The following is a 21,472-nucleotide window of genomic DNA, read 5'->3' on the forward strand; positions in this document are numbered from 1 at the left end:
TGAGAGTATTGGGGGACTGTGTGAAAAGATGAAAAGCTATAATAACGGAAAAAAGCAAGTAGAGCCAAATGGATGTGAGAGATGGATCGATTTAGGGGGCTGTTTTCTCTCCATTTTCTAAAAGTGAGAGCTGTGAACTTTTTTTTGTGTGGGAAAAGAGCCAGGTTGTGGGTGGAGGAAAAACATTAAAAATGCTCAAAATGTAGACAGAAACAACACAAGACATGTACCTGGATGTGGCTTTGGCCTCAGAGACTGAGGGGGAAGCAGATATGTTCACACAAAGCAGTCGAGTAAGAATTAAAGGAGGACACATGAGTGACGGGGATAAAAGGTGGGAAATGAGGACATATCACTGGAGGCTAAGACACACAGAAGCATCCAGGGAAGATAAAGATATTATTAGGAGGGGCAAACAAAATAAGCTGGTGGAGGGAAAAAAGTATGAGATGTGGACAAGGTGTGAGGTTTGCAATTTAAAGATTTTACACCTCGGGAACCAAAGGCTTCACTCACATCAAGCTGTGTTTGGCATTTTTATATATAGTAATTTTCAAATCCAACAGAATTTAATGTCACTTAAGAGGAGAATTACTGCTCTTGCAGAAAAGATTAGAAAGAGGCTGGCAGCAATCATCATGTAATAAGCCAGCCTCTGGTTTTAGACTGTTACAGCAGTGTAGTTCAGCCATTTTCTTGTCTTGTTGGATGCTCAGCTGTATCGTAGCCAATGCCGACACCTCGCACATGAACTCCTCTTAACTTAAGCTTGTGCATCACACGGTTCATATTTATTCACATTCTACATGTTATGTTATGAGCAAGAGGAAAATAGGAATATATAAGGACACAGAGGGGGTTTCAAGTTCAAAATATACTCCAGAATTTTTAAAACAAGCTCACTTCACTTTTATGGCCAGATCACTGAACCTTCAGGCAGTTAGTTAATCAGGCATCAACCACCTCAAACTGCGCACAATATCAGAAAACAAGTTCAGGGTTTAAATTAAATGTAATCTTCACAGAGAGATAACGTTGCAGATGCATTCAATTTTTGATCGCCCCAGAAGTATAATTACAGTATGACAGATTAAAACATTCTGTGGTTGAAGTGAAGTTCACCATTTTTATTGAAGAAGAGATAAAAAATCTGACAACTAGTTTGCAGTCTAAATAAGACGACCCTGAAGTACAAGATGGAGTTTGATGAGAAATGCTCCCCCAAACATAGAAAGCCATATAACAAGGCTACAAGGCTTTTGACCTTAAAGCAGAGTAGACCATTGTGTGTGTGTGTCTGTGTGTATGCACGCATGCTAGTGTCTACAAGCAAGAAACAAGAAAAGACATGGTGGGAGGTTGCAATGAGTTTAATGCAGTTTGTAGCCTTAGGTTGCCTTGTCCCACTTTCCACTCTATTCACATGTAAGATCATCCTGTTCTCCTCTTGTTCCTCTCTTCTGCAATGCCCTTATAGCAGTGTGGAGATTGCAACAGTAATTGAGTGCTGTTGGAAAAAGTCTAAAAGAAAAGGTTGAGGTGTAGGGAAGGGGGTGGACAGTGGGAGGGTGTGGAGGAAAAATGAGGAGGTAAAACCAGTTTTCCTCAAAGGCTGTGAACACCGTGATGTAACGCTGGCATTTCTAGCAGCACCAGATGCATGACCAGATGGTGCATTCACATATATTATTTACAATGCAAAATTACCGCAGTGAGACATTTTCAGTTTACATATCACATAAACCACCAATATGGAAGTCAATGTTTGGGGACTGTTGTAATAAGACGATCTGAGTAAAACCACATGTAACAACAGCGGCAGTAATCTTACACCCAGTCATACATGGGGATTTCATTGTCTTGTTTTTGCAGCATGTTGAAAGGAGTTGCGGAGAGAATACAGGGTGAATAAGGAGGTAAATTTGGGTTTAAAAAGATGACAGGAAAGCTTGTTCAGACATACAGGATCATACTCTCCCATTTCCATTTCCTAGAAAGCTCAGTGGGTTATTTCGCTTTAAAATTATATTCTAACAAGGACAGCTAGAATGAGTCAAGTCAGAGTTGCTCATATTCCCATTCATAGAAAAAGCTGCATTTCTTTGCCAAATCAGCTCCTGGGTGTTACTTTTACTGAGTAATATTTCATTTAGACGGCTGGTTCAGCACCTGTTCTGTGTTGGCTAAACACCTGAATTTGTTAAGCACAGAGTCCAAAAACTGCTTTTTATCATCCTCCTTCTTTATTGGCATTTAGAACGTCAAGTGTAGTCTACAAATAGTCTAGCAAAAATTAACATTAAAAAATGTAATAGTTAGGAAATATGCTTATTCATTCTCTTAACAAGAGTTAGTTGAGAAGATTGCTATCCGTCTCATGTATGTAAAGTATATATGAAAACATCACTATCAGTAGCACACCTCACTACACTGGTTCATTCTAAAAAGTAACAAAAATCTACAAATCAGTACCTTTTAGCTCAGTAAGTAACCTTTTTACTGTTTAGCCTGTAAAGTGTAAAAATTACAACTGGTTATTTTACCTATTTCGACGTAAGGTCATGTATAAATAACTCCAGCCTACATAGTAGTCTGGCAAATGCACGAAGCCCAAGAATTATACTGCTGTTACCTCAGAGCTGGGATGACTGTTCACCAGTGTTGCCAGTCTGCTAATCATAGCTTCTTAGACTCACATCAAACAGCTTATATTACACCGAAAGCATGTTTCAACATTTCAATCACAACTTTTGCTTCCTAAAACAGTGGAAACGTAAATAAAATCTCCAGGGTTTATTTTGATCCCCCAACCCTCCTCACCCCTTAATGTCCCTATGTAGGATGGTCTGGCCAGAATGAGGCAAGCTACAGTGTGGGCTCCTCCTCCTCCTCTGTGATGCTGTTGGCTGTGTTCCTCGGTGTGGTCACAGCTTAGATAAATGACCCTATTAGAAAACATGGTGTGGGTTATCTGTCAGCATCGCAGTTTCTCAGTGCGCTCAGACACTGTCTGCCGCTACCATCACTGGTTTGGTTCACTGTGTATGATTGCGTGATTGAATTATGTATGATGGCGGCAAAAGGAATGTAAGGTTACATTATAAAAAATGGTCGTTGGGATTTTTAGTCTTGCTGCACGTTTGTAACTCGTCTTGTAAACATACACGTGAATGCATGCAGCAGCTAATTAAAAGACCAAATTACCAATGAGTGCAGTACCTAACATGATATAAGGTCCCATATATTGCTGTTTGGTTATTCCATTTCCTACTGGAATAATTACTCGATTCCCAGAAGTTTAATAAGTAAAAAAGATTTATCTCATTGAGTTGCATGAGTACTGCAACGTTTATTATCATTTGCATCTACATATTAAGGATATCTACTAAAGCTAAAGCTAGGCTGGTGTTCACTTGGAAGTGTTGGACAAATTGAACTATGATCGTCGGTGCAAAATTCTGTAGCAATCGATCTAAAAGCTGAGTATGCACCGAGGTGGTCGATCGACTATCTGACAGGGTGACATTGCCATCCATTGAACTGTGCCACCTGCAAGGCTAAAAAAAATTAATCTTGTGCTACATTCATTTTGCCCACTGTGACAGTATACTGTCACATGCTGCCTTTTGGTAAAAACAAAACCCACCCTTTTGAAATTCTCTGTCTGGGATATTGAGATGGATTTCTTCCCTGCTATTTTTTCATTTTACTGATTAAGTAGTTAATTGATTATTTTGAAAAAAAAATCCATATTGAAAGTATTCTCTGTTTGCATCTTTCATTTCTTGTTCAGCATGCTTTCCTGGCTTATTACCCAATTAACAAAACCATAAATGGATGTACAGTGGTTGTGTATTCTGTGCAGTGTTGTGTGTTTATGAATGAATTCAAACAGCCCACTGCTGAGACTTAATGAGCGCAGATATGGCCCTCCATATTGCTTCTGTCAGTATCCCATTAATTAAATACCACATTAATGGAAGGAGCAGTAGATCCATGCTGCTGCTTGACTTAGGCAGCGAAAGGAAGACAGGGAAATTCTTAGAAAGGACTGTTCTAAGCGAGCAGAACGACTGTTGTGCTCGTGGTTCAAGGAGGATGAGACAGGAATGGCTCCTGTGCTGTGGCCAAAGATGCATTTGCTTTTGCCGTCCAAACAATGAGCAGACAGCATTCTGGGAGCTCATTACAGCAGCCTCTGAGCTGGAGGAGACTCTGCAGCGGTGGGGGATCAGAGAGACAGTTCAGTGAGCTCAGCCCCAGCTGCGCTAACAGTCTTTCAGTGAGAGACGCCTGGGCATAGGCCAGCAGGATAAACCCACAGTGACAGCCTGGGATTTGCATGAGCTTCTCCTCCCATCCCACAAGCATTCATTTAAAGTTCGTAGCTGCAAACGGACAAGTTTGTATGAGAGCATGTGGGAGGTGTGCAAAGTCTCACTAACTTTTTCTGAGTTTCTGCTTAATACGTCTCCTTACAAGTGATTCATAAAGGCTGATGTCCTGGCATTCTGTGCCAACTGAGTACAGCTATATAATGTTTTGTTGCTGCACCATTCAACTAATGTCAGAGACTGTGACGCCAGTAATTCTTTGTAAATGGCTGCTAGCTTAACCATTGTCAGGGCTTCAATAATCTTGTTAGGTGTTTCATTGTGTGGTGTCTCACTGTGTGCCTGCTTTCTGTTTTCGAGTTGTTCTTACACCACTAGCCCCGTCCAATCCATTCTTTCCACTTCAGTTTCACTTCACAGTGAATTAATCTGTCCCTTTTCTCTCTGTAGAGCCGCAGTCCACGCCACTCCCAGTCTACCCAGTCTGGTCTTGCCGACCAGGCTGCCAAGCTCTCTTTTGCCTCCGCTGAATCCTTGGAGACTATGTCAGAAGCCGACATCCCCATTGGGTTTAACCGGATGAACCGATTTCGCCAGAGTCTGCCGCTGTCCCGCTCAGCCAGCCAGAATAAGCTACGATCTCCAGGTTAAAATCACTGCATACCAGCTGGACTCAAGGCAGCTTTCTCTTTACCTCATGTAGCTGGTGAAGGGAACCACTGTGCTTACAAGGAATTGAAGGAATTGTGTTTTATTCACACCGAATTTACAGTCTTTAGTCTAATTGACCTGCTATAAAAATGTACAGAACACTCAAACCTGATAAAGTATGACTTTGTTTTTCAGTGTCGATGCAGTACGCTCCCTGTGAGCTCAAAAATGTCTTATAGTTTTTAGAATGGAATAAAAAACATAGATATTTTTTTTCTTAGGATAGGTATTTTAGTGACATTTCATTTAACTGTAACAGAGTTCATACTGTACTGGATTAAGTATATCCTTGTGTGCAAGCAGAACATTCGAGGACAGTTTTATATTAAAAGGGCCTTGGAAGTGTAGAGAGGATTAATGTGAAGGTGGTGCAGATTCATGAAGAGAAAGGTGTGGAGTTACCTTGCGCAGGTAAAAGAAGTGGGTGTAAAATTAAAGAGCTATACCTGATTAGGGCATTCCTGAATAAGAAGTTCAAGCAAAAGTGGCACACCAGGCTTGCCTGTCTCCCCTGTCTCTACACTAACTACTGTCTTTGTTTTCTTCTCTTCCCAACTTGTCTGCAGTATTAACTGACACTTAATTTTGCCTGACTTTTAACTCTTGGTCTTTCTTTGCTTTGTTTGTTCGTTTTTGTTTGTCCCATGGTGTATGACTTTTTGTTTGTCCCATGGTGTATGAAGATGAATTTTCAGGTTAGTCAGGCGTCAAACACATCTTTATTTATATGATCGTTGCAGAATCTGCTGAAAGCTTTTTATGAAGTTGGGATGTTTTGGAGTTTAATTATTCATAGGTGGGGCAACTAATACTCAAAAAGAAAACCTTGCAAAAAAATTCAGCCTGTGCATGCATCTTTGTGCATTATCTGTGAATTCTCAACTAGCTCTCACAATCCTAATCTAACATTAAGAAAATAAGAGTGGGTTTGGTACTCATTTAGCCATTAATCATGCTGACATCTGATGAGAAAAGTTATCTAGATTTCGTATCTCAAGAGTCACAACATTTGTATCATTTCAGCTGCAGCCAACAAAATGTCTCTGCTAGTTCTCTCCATCCACTAAAGCCAGCATCTTCTGACTCAGCCACCTTCTCCTTCATCGCTTTCTTTTAGGCGTGCTGTTTCTGCAATATGGAGATGAGACGCGTCGGGTGCACATCACCCATGAGCTCACCAGCCTGGATACGCTGCATGCTCTCATCGTGCACATGTTCCCTCAGAAGTTGACAGCAGGTATGCTGAAGTCACCCAACACAGCCATCCTGATCAAGGACGAGGCCCGTAATGTCTTCTACGAGCTGGAGGATGTCAGAGACATTCAGGATCGCAGCATCATCAAGATTTACCGCAAAGAACCCATCTATGCTTCTTATCCCGCTGCCGCACACCTGGCCAACGGGGACTTGAGGGTAAGCAGAATGGAGATGGGAGGTGAAAAGGCCAGCCTGTTTCTGCTATTTCACAGAACAAAATTCTTGTCTGATCTCTGGCAAGTTTGACAACTGAACTGTCAATGAAAACTATAATTGGGTGCCTTTTTGGTAAGGTAATAGTGCCTTGTTTTATTATTTTTTATTATTTTAGTGGTTACTTTGACTATTACAGGCTATTACAGTATATTCAGGTTAGTAATTTAACAGGTATTCCTCCTGGAAATGTATTTTCTTATCTTCAAGTAGGCCATCTGTTGCTGTGCAAACACCAGAGAACAATGTTCCTGTGTGAAATGAACATATTTTAACATTCAAAGCTATTTCTGCTTCAGTAAAGATCAAGGGAGCCTGAGGGAGATCTTTTTTTAGTTTTTTTTTATACAAAACTCTGCTTACAATCTGCATTATTCACAAAATACTAAGAATACAACTCTTGTTAACCATGCAAACAGAGAATGAAAAATGATTTCAGTGCATGTACTGTGCTTGTTTACGTAAACATTTTATACAAGAAGTTGACATGGAAAAAGAGGGGAAGGGGTGGCCAACGAGTATGTGTACACCACAAAAACATCAACAAGTAGCCACATAGGCCTAAAGACCAGCTGGTGACCACCTGGCAACCAGTTGGCAACAGTTGATTAGGAAAAATAAGTATTCCTTGACTGGTTGCCAGTGGTTGTTCACAGTCACTGTGAAATCTATTGCTAAAGCCCCAATCTTGCAGGCTGGAGGTAGTTTTTACTGCATTTTTTAAAGTTTCAGTACCTCTCAGTGGTTAGTTAGTGTTTGCGATTCTTGGTACATCCAGTTTCTTCCACTGAAAATCAGAAACCACTTGTCAACTGGTCAGGGAATACAGGGTTTGGCTTAGTTTTAATGCCATGGTTTTTCAGTGTATATAAATAAATTTATCCCTGGTTACAAAGGCTAAACATCACAGATTACTCTGTCTTTGTCTAATATATTCTCTGCAATAAACTGTTTGCTATGATGCTGAGAATGAATGAAAACAGGAATGACTTAAGTTAGAAAAGTAGATATGCGACTAGGAAAAGCAGACTATTTGACAGTTAAAAGGTTCAGAAATTAGAAAAATCACAACAGGAGTAAATTAGCAGCAGGGGAACACAGCCAGAGGTGAAGTTAAAGATAGCACTGGGGCATGTTTAACAATAATATACTAGACAAAATGCAGGGAAGAAGAGCTCAGTGAAGAAACGTTCAGAGCTTTTCAGGTTGAATGAGCTTTTGCATCATGTTATCATCCTGCTGTAGATAAAGATACAGATTTAAGACTACATGGTCTTGTGTTGCCTCGCAGATTCTTTCCATTTAGAATAGACACAATCAATTGTATTCCTTTTATCATTAGTCTAATAAACAAAATCACAGGCAGCATCTCTGATCTCTTCCATTGGACCAATAATTTGTCTCGTTGTTTAACAAATTTATCATCATATTTTGGCATCTGCAGATCCTGACACCTTGTCTGGTGTCAGCCAGATCCAAGTCATAGCCATAGTCATTATAAGCATGGGAATCACAGCACACTCATCTGTTGGTCTCCATGGTAACTCTCATCCCTCTTTGTTCATTTCAGAGGGAAATGGTCTACTCTTCCCGCGACTCCTCCCCAACTCGCCGCCTAAATACCCTTCCTTCCTCCACCGCCTCAGCATCCTCTGGGTCTCCTTCTCGCTCACGCCTCTCCTACAGCGGGGGCCGTGCTCCATCCTTCGGTGGATCCCATCCCCAACATGATCAGCCCCGACACCCACACCATCCCTCAGCCGGCCATGGTGCCAACGCAGGTCTTTCCCCTTCACCTAGTGCCATCCTGGAGCGCCGCGATGTCAAGCCTGATGAAGAGGTTTCTGCTAAAAACATGGCACTGATGAAAAATGAGGGGCTATATGCCGATCCCTACAGCTTGATGCACGAAGGCCGCCTCAGCATCGCTTCCACCCAGTCATTAGCTGCGATCGGAGACCCCTTTAGCTTCCCTGTTTCCGCTGGCCTGTACCGACGTGGCTCTGTGCGCTCCCTCAGCACCTACTCAGCTGCTGCTCTCCAGGGAGACCTGGAAGACTCGCTCTACAAGCCTGGAGGATCACTATACTCAGACACATACTCTTCTGCCACTCTGGGCATGGGATTTCGCATGCCACCGTCATCCCCACAGAAAATCCCTGACATGCAGCTGAGGGACAGGGACTCTTATTCCAGCACACCCAGAGCCTCACCTGTCAGACAGAGTTTCCGCAAGGACTCTGCCTCTTCTTCTGTGTTTGTGGAGAGCCCGAAATCCAGGCCCAGCTCCAGTTCTGATCCTCTGTGTATAACAGCTGGACCTGGAGAGGGCAGCCGCACCACATCTGGTTTTGGGTCTTCGTTATCTGGGCAAGATTCTGACAGTAGCAGGTCAGTAAGAATCAGTGTGAATGTTTTCCTGTTTTTATTCATGTATTTTATTGTATCTTCTGATGCAGTGTGCATCAGGGGAAAAAAGCAAACAAACAAAAACAAAACCCTCAAAGTTACATATTTTCTCTGCCTGATAAAATTTTACAGATATTATTAATTCATGTTTAACAATCTCCTATTCAAATTTGCATATTTCACACCCCTAAGAACAAATATTTTTCTGTTTGCAAAGAATTCCAAGTGTTTTTTCAGCTCTTCGTTTGTGTTGAGTTCAGTGTTTTGTTTCACAGATGTGCTGTTTGTTATTTTCGCAGGGATCATCGCCTGGAGCGTATGGAGGCCATGGAGAAGCAGATAGCCAGTCTGACTGGCCTCGTCCAGAGTGTGCTGACCAGAGCACCAGACAGTGACAGCACGTAAGACTCTCCATTACAGCCCATTAACCCTCTGAAAGTCACAGATACAGCATTAGTTTGGACACAAAAACAGGATGATCGACAGGATTATTATCTATTATGAGAGCCATTAGAAGCTCCATAGCTGTGAAGTGGTGCATTACCTTGTGTGAGCACAGCACAAATTCAGAGCACTAAACATTAGCCACAGGGCACAATGCTGATCAGTGCACTGATAAATACAGACATCTCCTAGAGTCTTTCAGTAGATTTTGATTCCTTACACTGACCATTGTTATCAGGGCACTTTACTCTCACATATGCAGTAGACTTCATTAAAAAGGTGACAACTTGTTAATGTAATCAGTCTGATAGTATCCAGCACTGGTGCTTCTAGTGTTAGCACTGTAATTGCCTTGCCCTGTGGCCGTTGATCCTCAGATGTGGCCTGCTGCGTCTCTGCATGATGGCGGGCTGCCCTCCAGACCAAGGGACGGAGTTTTCACGGCCATTACCTTTCTCTTCCAGCGAGAAGACCGAAACCAACAGTGATGGCTCCGCCACTGGAAGTGAGTAAAGCAGCGTAATTGTTACCTGTGAACCCAACCGTTACTAATAGCACTTCCTTTCCTGTGCTGTTTAGAATACTTTTATGGCTCGATTTCCCTGCTCCCTGTGCACGCATCCCGAATGTACACAAACTAGCAATGGCGGTGACTTCCTGGTTTAAGACTAATATATGCCAACTTGGTAACTTTCTTACAAGAGGGCGGATAAGAGGTTAAGTTAAGAAATGTAGCATTGGTAATTGTTTGTTTGGAACTTTTAGTTCTACTCCAGCAGTGTTCAAACAATGTGTTAGCTATCAAACTGCATGTGAATATGTAGTTATACAGTCTGACCCTGGAACTTAAACATGTTTATCTACATAAATAGTAATAGTGTCCTGTCCCAAGCAGAATTCAAAGAATTTTATTTCATTTTTGCTCTAGTGGGAATGTATATTGACATGCTAATGGGCCAAATATAGTGCATAATACACTGAGTCAGATGAAATATCTTTAATAAATCAGTGGTATGATAGGTTATATGGTAATACTTCCATGTATCGTAAATAGCGATCCTACACTGGCTGTGCATTTTTTATTATAAGCATTGCAAATCTAACAGCAGATTTAGCTTATGAAGTCATAATAATTCTCATGGACAGTTTTTCTTCTAGCTATCCAAAACTAACTGCATTACGCAGGAAAACTTGCCAGTGTTTATTTTAATTAAAACCAAGTGAGCTCAGTGTTAAAGTCTCTTTGGACACTCTCTGAGACATTACATTTCCACCTCCTTCATAGTTCTTTTTTCTTTTTCTCTTTGACTGTCTTTGCTTTTCTGTCGCTTCTTAAGTGGAAGAGTTTAATTTAAAATGTCCAATATATCATTTGATAATCAAAATTAAGCATCAAATCAAGCATCAAATCGGGTTAATAGAATTGTTAAAGCTCGGTCAGATGAGAAAATTACTCTTTGGTTCTTTTGAGATTGTACCGCAAAGTTTTTTTTGCATTGCTAAGTACAAATACAGGAAAGCAGAGGCGAAATGCTAGACGGATCTGTCAGAGATTGAAAAATATACCTGGTGACAGCTCGTGAAATGTGTTAAATAAACTGAGATGCCAAATTGTAAACATAACCTCCAGAAAGAGGAAATAAGACAGCTTTGAAGTCTTTGGAAGGTTTATTCCTTCACTTGTGACTGTCTCTTCTGGCGGCATGTAAATTCAATTTTGTGTTCAAAGGTATTTTTCAAAATATCAGATATTCTATATAAGAAATAAATATTTTATCATAGAATTTGTTAAATACTGACAGGAGCTTTTCAGCTTTTGTACTCCGATAGGTACACTGGATGCATCCCTTTGATACTGTACAGTCATTCCTGTCTCTCCATAATTTTATAACCCTGTTATCTTTGAAGCTTCCTCATGCATTGGATCACTGCCATAAGACTTATGCCATCATCACAGCCATTGTCTCTGCTATAGTCAATAAAATGTTCTCCGGGATCACCATTCTGTAAATCTAAACTTTCCTCTCCCTCTTTGTCTCTCTGCTACTCATTAATTTCTTGGTAACTGGCTCACTCTTTCTATATTCCAGCCGGACGACAGAAGAAGAAAGGTAGTTTCCATCTCCTACTCTATCACCCTTTTACTCCTTCCAGACATTTCTCATTGCTCCCTGACCTCTGTATGGGTGTGTGGTGTTGCTGGGTAGCTGGCAGTGTATATTCTCCTATTTATCTCCTGGTTGCTTTCCCAGAACGCAGACTCCCCTCGTTCTGTCTGTCTCTACTTTTTAAATTTCTGCTTGGTTATTCCTTTGCGAATTTCAGAGGTTTCTTCTGGCACACAGTGGAAAACTCCTTTGTGAGGGTGTGTGAATATGTGGTAGAATATCTGGTGGGTCAATGACCATACTCACAAAGGCCTATGTTCAGATAAGAGCATGGTTATCCCTGTGTGTCACTGCTGAATAGACTAATTGCACTTCTCTATGGGTTACTAATAGCATGAGCTCATATTTCTCCCACTGGGCAATTAGAGTTTTGTGAATATGGGACTTTTTTGTATTCACACACTATATCCTCTGTGTGTGTGCGCGCCCAGAGTTTCTGTATATGTAATTTTTTTGGCCTTTATGGCAAGTGTGTATTTGTGTTATTGTTTTACTGTGTGATGCTGGCTGGCTGCAACTCTCACCGGAGCATAACCCAACAAACTAACCGCTTTGTTTCCCAACGACCTCCCGGTGACCCCCGTTTCCTGCTCTGTGATTGGCAGCAAATACACCGTCGGCACCTCTAGCTCTGATGCCGCCGCCACCTTCTAACTCAATCCAGGTGAACAGCGTTGGTCGCTTGCAGATGCAGCTCCATCTTCACGGTCTGCAGCAAAACGCCAGCGACCTGCGCAAACAGCTCAACCAGCTACGCAAGATCCAGGTATTTAATATCCACCATTAAATGTTTTTAATTGGTTTGTCCTTTCAGATTAGAAAACTGGTTATTGTCTAGCTCTACGAACACCGTTTGTTTTCCTAAATATACCTTTGATATTCGAGTTTATATTTAATGTTTCCTGTCTCATCTAAATGATTATCGTAGCTGCCAATGGCACTCTGTGTTTGTGAACCGAGCTCTCTGTGGTTGTGTAATGAATCCCACTATGTAAGAACTACATAAAATTTATCTGGACACATCTAGTCCTCCTCCCTATGGAGGAAAATAATGTTTTCTTTCATCTTTTTTGTTAGTTATATTGTTGTTATTGCACAGCAGAAAAACAAATGCATATAAATATGTAATAAGGATAAAAAGAACCAGACATCTGATATTAATGCGATATTTTGAAATGTAAATTCACTGTGACAGTGGTATAACTCATCAAAACAAATTGTAAAAGGTGAACAATTATTAACACCCCCACCTCTACCCTAATAACATGCAAATGGTTATTTGTATTTGTATGTGTTGCTCAAGGCTTTGCAAATGTACGCTCTAAAAAAATCAGCAGCAGCATGCCTCGCCTGAGACACTTTACTGATGACTCTGCATATTACACAGTCTTGTGAGCAGTTGTTATTAACAAGTTTCTACTGAAGAAGTAGTCCTTAGGAAGAGTGTTGACAGCATGCTGAGTAGATTATTTAGAGAAACGAGGACACTGTTTCTGGGTTGAGATAAACCCATTTTTTACTGAAGCGAACTGGCATTATCTTGATCAGCGTGAATGATGTGCTAGTAGCATTTGTTTGGAGCATCCTTTTCCGTTTCGCTCCTTAGACCTGTCGAGATAGATGCAGAATTAGACAGAAAGCCACAAGAAGAGTTGGAAATGTGGAAATTAAGTCCTTTCTGTCTGCGTTTCATTTACCTCCGCTTGAAGTGGTGCCATGGTTACTGCAGGAGGAATTAGAAAGAGATGAGATAAATGCTCTCACTTTCAGAGGAGTGAAGTTTCTTGCAGGAAAAGGAGTGAAAAATTGAGTAATGGAAGTGAGAGATGATAGGCATGTGGTGCTTTTATTTGTTCCGTAAGAGCAGTTGCAAGGCTGCTTTCAACTAGCGAAACAGTGAGATGGCGAGCCAAACACCAATGGTTGTGATGCACCGAAGAGAGAACAGTTTGCTGTTTGCGTGTCAGTGTGCCCAAGTGTGACCTCTGCACCTGGGCCTATATTGCTGCCCGTGCCGATGGCCAACAGCTTTAATTTTACATGTGAATGAATTATGCAAGAGGGTAAAGTAGAGACAGGCAACTGAGCAAGACAGAGGCAGCAGAGCATGCTATTTCTCTTGATGCATTAAACATTTTTCTTTAATGTGTTACTGTACTCCTTGCTTTTGGCCTCATGCATCTACATCACTGCTGCTGGCAGTATATCAGGGAATACTGGGTAATTATAAATGTTAGCGATATTGTTGTCTTGCTTCACTTCCTGGAACAAAAGAATAATCAATTATTCATTTTTTCTTGCTTACTAGGTGATTTCATCTTGGGGAGTTGTGTTACATGCATAGTCCTGTAGAATATTCCTTTCATAACACTGAAAGCAAGTGGAGTTCATGCTTGGTGCATCTGTTTCATTTTCCTCGGGGTATTTCAGCCCTCTGTGTTTAGAACAATATTGTGTGCACGTGCTAATGCAAATACAGACAGCAGAAAGCGAAGTATTGGCTGCATCTCACAGTGGTTTCAAGAACATATTGTTCATTACATCATGAAGGCTAAAACTCACTAATATTGACTGGAAAATTAATATACATTAAAGGACAGAGTTAAGTGTTCTTCTCATGTGGAAGGTCATGGAGTAAAGATGCCAGAGAACCTGACCCCTCAAGGACAAGGTAGAAAAAGGTGTGCAGTTGTTGCAAATCGCTGAAGTTTTCATTGTAAAGCCTTAGTCAGCTCCAGTTCTCCTCCTTAATGCGATAGTATTTTTGTGATAAATGAAATAGCAGCTTTCATAACGCCAGCAAGCAATGCTCCAAAGACCAAGAAGGCTAACATTCCCACAGCTAATTTCCAAATATTTGCTGAGTGTACGTGTATTTCTGTGATGTTGTTTTTTAACGTGTGGCTTTTTTTTCATGCAGCTAGAGAACCAGGATTCAGTGCGAACGCTGCTGAAGCGGACAGAGGCGGAGCTGAACGTGCGTGTGACTGATGCCCTGAGGAAACAGGAGGATCCTCTCCAGAGGCAGCGCCTCCTGGTGGAGGAAGAAAGACTCAAATATCTCAACGAGGAGGAGCTCATCATTCAGCAACTCCAGTCAGTTACAGTACACGATTTGTTTCTTGGCAGTGCAGTGTATAACAGTTGTTGAGCAGTACACGCTTGATGATAGAAACCAGTGATAATTTAAAAAAAAAAGGGGGGGTTCCAAATATAGAAGAATCTATGAATGCAATCTGTGCTGTAGGTGAATACTGGTTGACATTTGTGTAGTTTAAGATGCGTTTTAACTTGTATTTTATAATTATATCAGACATAGCAAAATTCATGTCTCTTTTACAACACACTGATAGGATAAAGCTGTCGCTATAATTAAGCCCGGCACAGAGCAAGATGCTTATTAAGATCTGAGTTACACGACTGTCCAACAACTAATTAAACTGACTGCAAAATGAGAGCAAAGAGCTACCTTGAGATTTAATAATCAGATAACCTGCTTCAGTCTTGTATGTGGAAATTTGCTGGATCGCTCTGTGAGTCGAAGAAGACTTATTGAATGTCACTCGTTTCTGCACTTGGATTTCAGAATAATTAGTTGAACTGTTAGATGATCCCTGCTAATCGATGTCTGGTACTTTTCCTGGCTAGTGGCAGCCAATTATTTTGATTAATTATACACTGAATTTTTATTCATCATATGTCTTGAGGACCAGACTAGATCAACTCAACATTAGCGCTTAATGAATTTATATTTGCGTAGTTTACGTTTTCTTGAAGGCATCATATTATATAGCTATTTTAAAAGTTTCTTACTTCAGTTGCTGCATGAAACTTTCGAAAACTAATCTGTACCTCGTCCAGTTCAGCTTGCCCAAACTGTTGATCTAGTTCCCAGTTGATTGAGAGACAGTTTATTGGCAAAAGCATGGCTGAAACATGAATATCACGATTTTGAGATAAATATTCAGTCGAATCTAAGTGTGGTGGAGGAATCCCTGGTGTTCAGCCTTCTGTCTGTTCCATCTCAGCGACCTGGAGAAGTCGGTGGAGGAGATCCAGAAGGAGTCGTCTGTCAACCACAAGCTGGTGACAGTGCAGGAGCTGGAGGAGAAGGCCACTCTTCTGAGAAAGCTGGGAGAAACACTCACGGAGCTGAAAAGTGAGTCATTCTGGTGGATTCACTGTACACTGGCGCAAAAAGGAAAACACAGCCCTTTATGCTGGCAGACCATTTATAACGCCCTAGTTACTCATCAATGCACTGACTAACTTGTAGTCATGAACAGCCAATCTGTAGCACTTAATCACCCTAAGATTACTCATTGTCTCAATGAACTCAGTGACCATTTACCTAAATTGAAAAAGGTTATGGTTGCCTACCACAAAACATTTTGGACAAATGTAATAGATATTTTTTGTGTGATCACAGTTGGCTCCCTGTATTAATCTGTTGCCTTCCCCTAAAGATCAATTTCCAGGTCTGCAGAGCAAGATGCGGGTGGTGCTCCGGGTGGAGGTGGAAGCTGTCAAGTTCCTGAAGGAAGAGCCACACAGACTTGATGCCCTGTTAAAACGATGCAAGACTATAACTGATACCCTTGCTACCATGCGCAAGTATGACCTAGCACAACAATGCCTACTTGGTTGTTTGTATTCCAGTAAAAAAACAACATTAAAGTCTAATAGCTGTCTTTACACTGAGTTTGAGATTTTAATAATCATTTAAATACCGACAAGGAAGCACTTGTCCAGTAAATTCTTAAGCTCTTAAGTATGATCTGAAAGCTGTTAAATATGCCGAACACTGACTGACCTGTATCCACTTGTAATCAATTCCAGTCAGCCCAGTTTTTCCATTTGCACCTCTGCCAAAGGCATAATGTTTTCACCCCTATGTGCTGGTGTGTCAGCAGAACATTATGGATTTTCATAAATGAGGCAGTGAGAGAGGCCTTTGACCAAGAAAATTTATTAGATAATGTTGTTGATCCAGATCAGAAACTTTCATGCTTAAACATTTGCTGTTTTAAGTCACAGTTCTGAGTTCATTAAGAGATATAGAAGTGATTTAAATCCATCAAGTGTGAAGAAAAGCAGTATTTAAGTGTGTAGTCAAGCTTCCAGTATTGTTGTACTTAATTGGCATTATTGAATGTCACACTGATGAATGTCCTTTTTAGTCACATGAGTAACAGTTTTAATTTTGCGGTTAGTATAGACTAGAGGACGTTGAAGGACTTTTTCCTTCAGCATGCCATTGTCTATCTCCTAATCAGCCCTGTGTCCAAAAAGCGCCTCACTCTCAGGCTTAATTAATCTCAGTGATAAAAGAGCTCATCTAATGTTGCTCTTTTCTTTCATCTTTTGGGTAGCAGTAAGTTGGCAAATGCATTCAGTAGCAGTGGAAGTTTTTATCCTTCAGCGTTTAGTGTTTGGGGTCTTTTTTTAGCATTTGCAATTCTTTTTCATTTCGAGATCTGTATAATACATGTTTGTTGTTTATGTTACATTTAAAAATGTTGATTAATTAATTCTTCTTCTGTCTTGCTAGACAAGCAAATGAGGGAGTATGGAAGAAGCAAGAAGACTTCACTAGTTCATCATCCAAGCACAACGAGGACTTGCGAAAGTTTGCAGACTTTGAAATCCCCACCAGCCCACCGCTCACCATCAATGATCTCGGGGGAGGCAACAGCTTGTCCAATTGGAGCCCTCACACCAGCCTCAGCCGTGGACATGGCAACCCATCCGGCCTTCACAAGGATAATCATCCTCCTGTTCCCCACAAGGGCAAAGCTCTGGAAGAGCTTGAGCGTCGTGCTGCTGCTGACAAAGCTTTGTCCATGGAGGTCCGACTGGTAGGGATTATTTCTGTTGTTTATTTACGTGTTTTTCACCATCTGCTGTAAATACTTTGTGATGCAAACCAATAAACCAGTGAGGCATGACTATAGTTTTGTGTTCATACACTGCTCACATCCACCTCTCAACTTCACAGGCAGCAGAGCGGGACTGGGAGGAGAAGCGGGCCAGTCTAACCCAGTACAGTGCTCAGGACATCAACCGTTTGTTGGAAGAGACCCAGGCTGAACTAATGAAGGCTATTCCAGATTTGGATTTTGCTGCCAAGCAGATTAAGCCCTCCTCCAACACACCATCAACACAGACCCCCCAGAGTGGGGCAGCGACCCCAGACCACCGTGCCAACAAGCCCCAGCACAAGCTTTCTGGGAAAGAGGGAGGGTCCAGGCGTGGCTCTGGTGAGATGAGGCTCAGGCTGCATTAGTATGATAGATCAGAGTTTTGTTTCATGGCATCCATTTATTTTTTTTAAATGAATCTAATTTTTAATTCTTCAATAAACAATCCCTGTTATGTAATCGGTTTATTAAACTGCATGTTAAAAACATACGGTTGTACTTACATTATAGTAATTTGGGGCTTTTAATTGTTTCTTTAAACTGTTCTTTTTCCAGGGTTGATTGATTGAAGAGTATACATCTTTAATGACTTAAAGAATCTAATTTGAATGTATTTTGACCCTCACACAGGGTCAGAATTAAATATACATACTCAGTTATATACAAACACTCCACTAATACTTGTTAATTTTCCTTTTAAAGGTTAAAAGTTGCAGTTCAACTTTATGCTTGTTGTAGCCATCAACAAGTATGTAAAGCATACCATATGGTGTAATTCTGACTGGATATTTGGCCATCCCTCTTGGTAGAACTGATAGAGTTTATTTCAAATGGGTTTTTTTCTTGCCACAGACCTGGCTTAAAATTTTCAATTTCCATTTCTTTGAGTTTAAAGATTTGGGAAAGCCATTCCAGAAGCTTAATGTTTTATCCACTACAAAACCAGTTTTGATGCACGTTTGAGGTCATCGTCCTGTTGGAACACCCAGTTGTCTCTAGCTGTGGATTTGTGCAATGTGCTGGTACCACTGGAAGCAAAACAGCTCCAGAGCATGATGCTACCACCACCAAGCTTTACAGTTGATACAGTGATCATATTTTTAAAAGCCTCACCTTTACTCCTCCATACATAAGCTGAATTGGATTTATTGGCATGATATTGTTTTTAAAAGTGTTGTGTTAATAATGTAATAATTCTTTCTAATGACATGTTACTGTGTTTTCAGATGAGCTGACAGTACCTCGGTATCGCACAGAGAAACCCTCCAAGTCCCCTCCACCTCCACCGCCTAGACGCAGTTTCCCCTCATCTCCCGGTGTGACCACTCGCAGTGGGGAGCCACTAATTCCTGGAAAAAGCATAAAGGTAACTGGAAAAAAATAGTGCATTTAACAATTCCAGTGTTCCCCGGGCGCTGCACTGGTGGCTGCCCACTGCTTCACTGGGTGAATGGGTTAAATGCAGAGGAACTATTTCCCTATGGGGACTAACACGCACACTTTACACTTACACTTTACACTTTAATTCTCAAATCTACAAGTCATCATATTAAAATTCCCCTATTGATATATTTAAGACAAAATTGCAAGCTTCTCACACCAGCTTTGGACAAGTTCTTACCCCTTTTTGTTCTTGTGGCCCTAGAAGGCTGAATCTGAAGAGACAGAGGGACAGAAGCCTCACATAAAACTGAGGAGGACCGTGTCCGAAAACCCTCGTCCGTCATCAACACCTCCCACACTGGCTTCTGAAGACAAAGAGGAGGGAGAGGGGGAGAAAATTGCTGCCGAATTGGAGGTAAAGAAAACACAAGGTTAATAATATCCCCAATAGTCCGTTGTTCATTAAAAAAAACCAAAAGGAATGTTTTTAGTATTCATGTTACGTCCACAATTTGGAGCAAGTCTTTGTGTGCACACAGGCAGACAATGTCTGTTCAGATATGCTCACCCTCATTACCACATGTTCAAGCAGCAGGTGCCATATGTCCCCAGCCCCTGGCACTGTGAGAGCCCAAAGATCACATACTGCTCACTCACACACATCATCACCCAGGGCTCACAGATCACAGCCAGACAGATGGATCCTGATAGCTGCTTGGACTGTGTTAGAGATGACCTGCTGAAACTGAATAGAGTAAAGACTCAACAGTAATTGAGTTCGATCATTCAGCTGCTGCTGTGTTTTTAGTTTGCAGATAATGACAGTTTGTAACTTTCTTTTTTCCTCCTCAGCTATTTGAGAGAGCCCCACACTGGCTCTCTATGCCAGCTCCCCTTTCCCTGCTAGTTAGCCCATGCAGTATGAAAAGTTTACACCCATCCAGACTGGACCTGTGGCCCCCTGAGGCCTCAGGCTGTGAGGTAACCCTTTGGCTTACCCTGAGTTATCTACCTATTAAGTTTCCATCTCTTTACTTCTACACCTGCTACCACACACAAGAATTATTAACTACAACACCAGTTCCAAAAACTTGGGACACTGTATAAAATGCAAATAAAAACTAAAACTTTAAGGTAAAAATAAAAAGGAATTTGGAATTTGATGGCAGCAACATGTCTCAGAAGTTGGGACAGTGTTTGTAACTATGTAAGCTTATATATGTGGGAACTGAGTAGACTAGTTGCTTGAATATTGAAGCCATGTGTGGTATTTTCATTTGTGGTATGCACCAAATATTTTCAATTTGTACAATATCTGAACTGCAAGCAGGCAAGTTCAGCACACAGACTCTATGAGCCTTACTGTTGAAATAAATGCAGTATCAAAGTAAGAGTGTGTGAACATTAGGTAAAAAGTGTTTAGGCTTAGATAAAAGCACATGTATATGTGTGGAATGAGGCATGTAAGAAAATGCTTTAAGTGCTCAAACTGAATAGAGCACAATAAGTAGTATTGGTGCGTTAAAAATCAGTATTACACTTTCCAGATGTGCAAACTGCTGAATCCATGGCAATAATGCACCATTATACCATCGGAGATGCAGGCTTTTGAACAAAACTCTGATAACAAGCCAGATGATTTCTCTTTTCTTTAGTCCAGAGGATCCGGCACCATGTTTTCCAAATCCAATTTCAAATTTCGATTTGTTTGACCACAGAACAGTTTTCTACTTTGCCTCAGTCGATTTTAAATTAGCTTAGGCCAAACGATAGTGGCATTTTCTTTTGGATCATGTTCACATTTGGCTTCTTCTTTGCCTCATAGAGTTTCCGCTTGTTTGCTGTGGATAGCACAGCGAACTGTATTCACAGAGAATGCCACCTGAGGGCATCCAATATTGATTTTTGGCCTTGTGCACAGAGATTTCTCCAGGTTGTCTAAATCCTTTGATGATATACTGTAAAGGCTGAGCTATATAAAGACTTTCATTTTATTTTCAGGAACATGTTCCACATTTTTTAGATCCAGGTTTATGTAGATTGGCAAACCTCAGCCCTCCTTTGTTTCTGAGAAGGTCTGCATCTCTAAGATGCTCTTTCTGGCTTTTCTTGCACCTTTTTATTTCAGGTTAAATAATTTTGAGAAAAATACATTGGTTTTATGATTTGCAAATCATTGCTTTCTGGTTTTATTTCCATTTTACAAAGCATCCACACTTTTTCGGAACTGGGGTTATAGGCTGTCTTTTGTCTAGTGTTTCTGGGCAGGAGCTATACAGAGGTTTCTGCCAATAATGCGCTGCAAACCCAAAGCAATAACTGAAAGAGTCAGGTTTGTCTGACAGTGAGTAATTGGATTCAGTTTGAGTATGTTCATTAACAATCTTTCTAATCCTTTCCATTTATACCTGTTACACAACTTTTTAGAGATGTTTATAAAAGTCATCAGTCCTTAACAGGTATTTGCACTTATTAATAATATTGTGGGTTTTTTTGTGCGTGAGAGTCAGTATGTAAAGAATATACACTGAGCATCCTGGTAGCATTATCTACAAAGTAGGGGTGCAACGATACACAAAATTCACGGTTCGGTTCGATACTTTGGTGTCACGGTTCGATATTTTTTCGATAC

At 40.9% G+C, this 21,472-nt stretch overlaps 1 protein-coding gene across 2 annotated transcripts in view; it reads left to right on the forward strand.

Moving 5' to 3' along the window:
* The window catches only part of srcin1a (SRC kinase signaling inhibitor 1a), a 115,486-nt gene that overhangs the window by 73,987 nt on the left and 20,027 nt on the right, over positions 1–21,472 (forward strand). For both annotated transcript variants that reach the window (XM_013909088.1, XM_013909089.1), the window contains exons 5-19: positions 4,785–4,980; positions 5,729–5,740; positions 6,163–6,458; positions 8,086–8,906; positions 9,224–9,325; positions 9,746–9,873; positions 11,459–11,479; positions 12,142–12,302; positions 14,457–14,632; positions 15,565–15,695; positions 16,003–16,150; positions 17,088–17,394; positions 17,535–17,796; positions 18,684–18,823; positions 19,103–19,255. In XM_013909088.1, coding sequence (XP_013764542.1) covers positions 4,785–4,980; positions 5,729–5,740; positions 6,163–6,458; positions 8,086–8,906; positions 9,224–9,325; positions 9,746–9,873; positions 11,459–11,479; positions 12,142–12,302; positions 14,457–14,632; positions 15,565–15,695; positions 16,003–16,150; positions 17,088–17,394; positions 17,535–17,796; positions 18,684–18,823; positions 19,103–19,255 — 3,054 coding nt within the window. The remainder of the gene's footprint in view (positions 1–4,784; positions 4,981–5,728; positions 5,741–6,162; positions 6,459–8,085; positions 8,907–9,223; positions 9,326–9,745; positions 9,874–11,458; positions 11,480–12,141; positions 12,303–14,456; positions 14,633–15,564; positions 15,696–16,002; positions 16,151–17,087; positions 17,395–17,534; positions 17,797–18,683; positions 18,824–19,102; positions 19,256–21,472) is intronic.

Source organism: Pundamilia nyererei, unplaced genomic scaffold (assembly GCF_000239375.1).
Source record: "Pundamilia nyererei isolate P.nyererei 1_Seehausen unplaced genomic scaffold, PunNye1.0 scaffold00018, whole genome shotgun sequence".
Taxonomy (NCBI): domain Eukaryota; kingdom Metazoa; phylum Chordata; class Actinopteri; order Cichliformes; family Cichlidae; genus Pundamilia; species Pundamilia nyererei.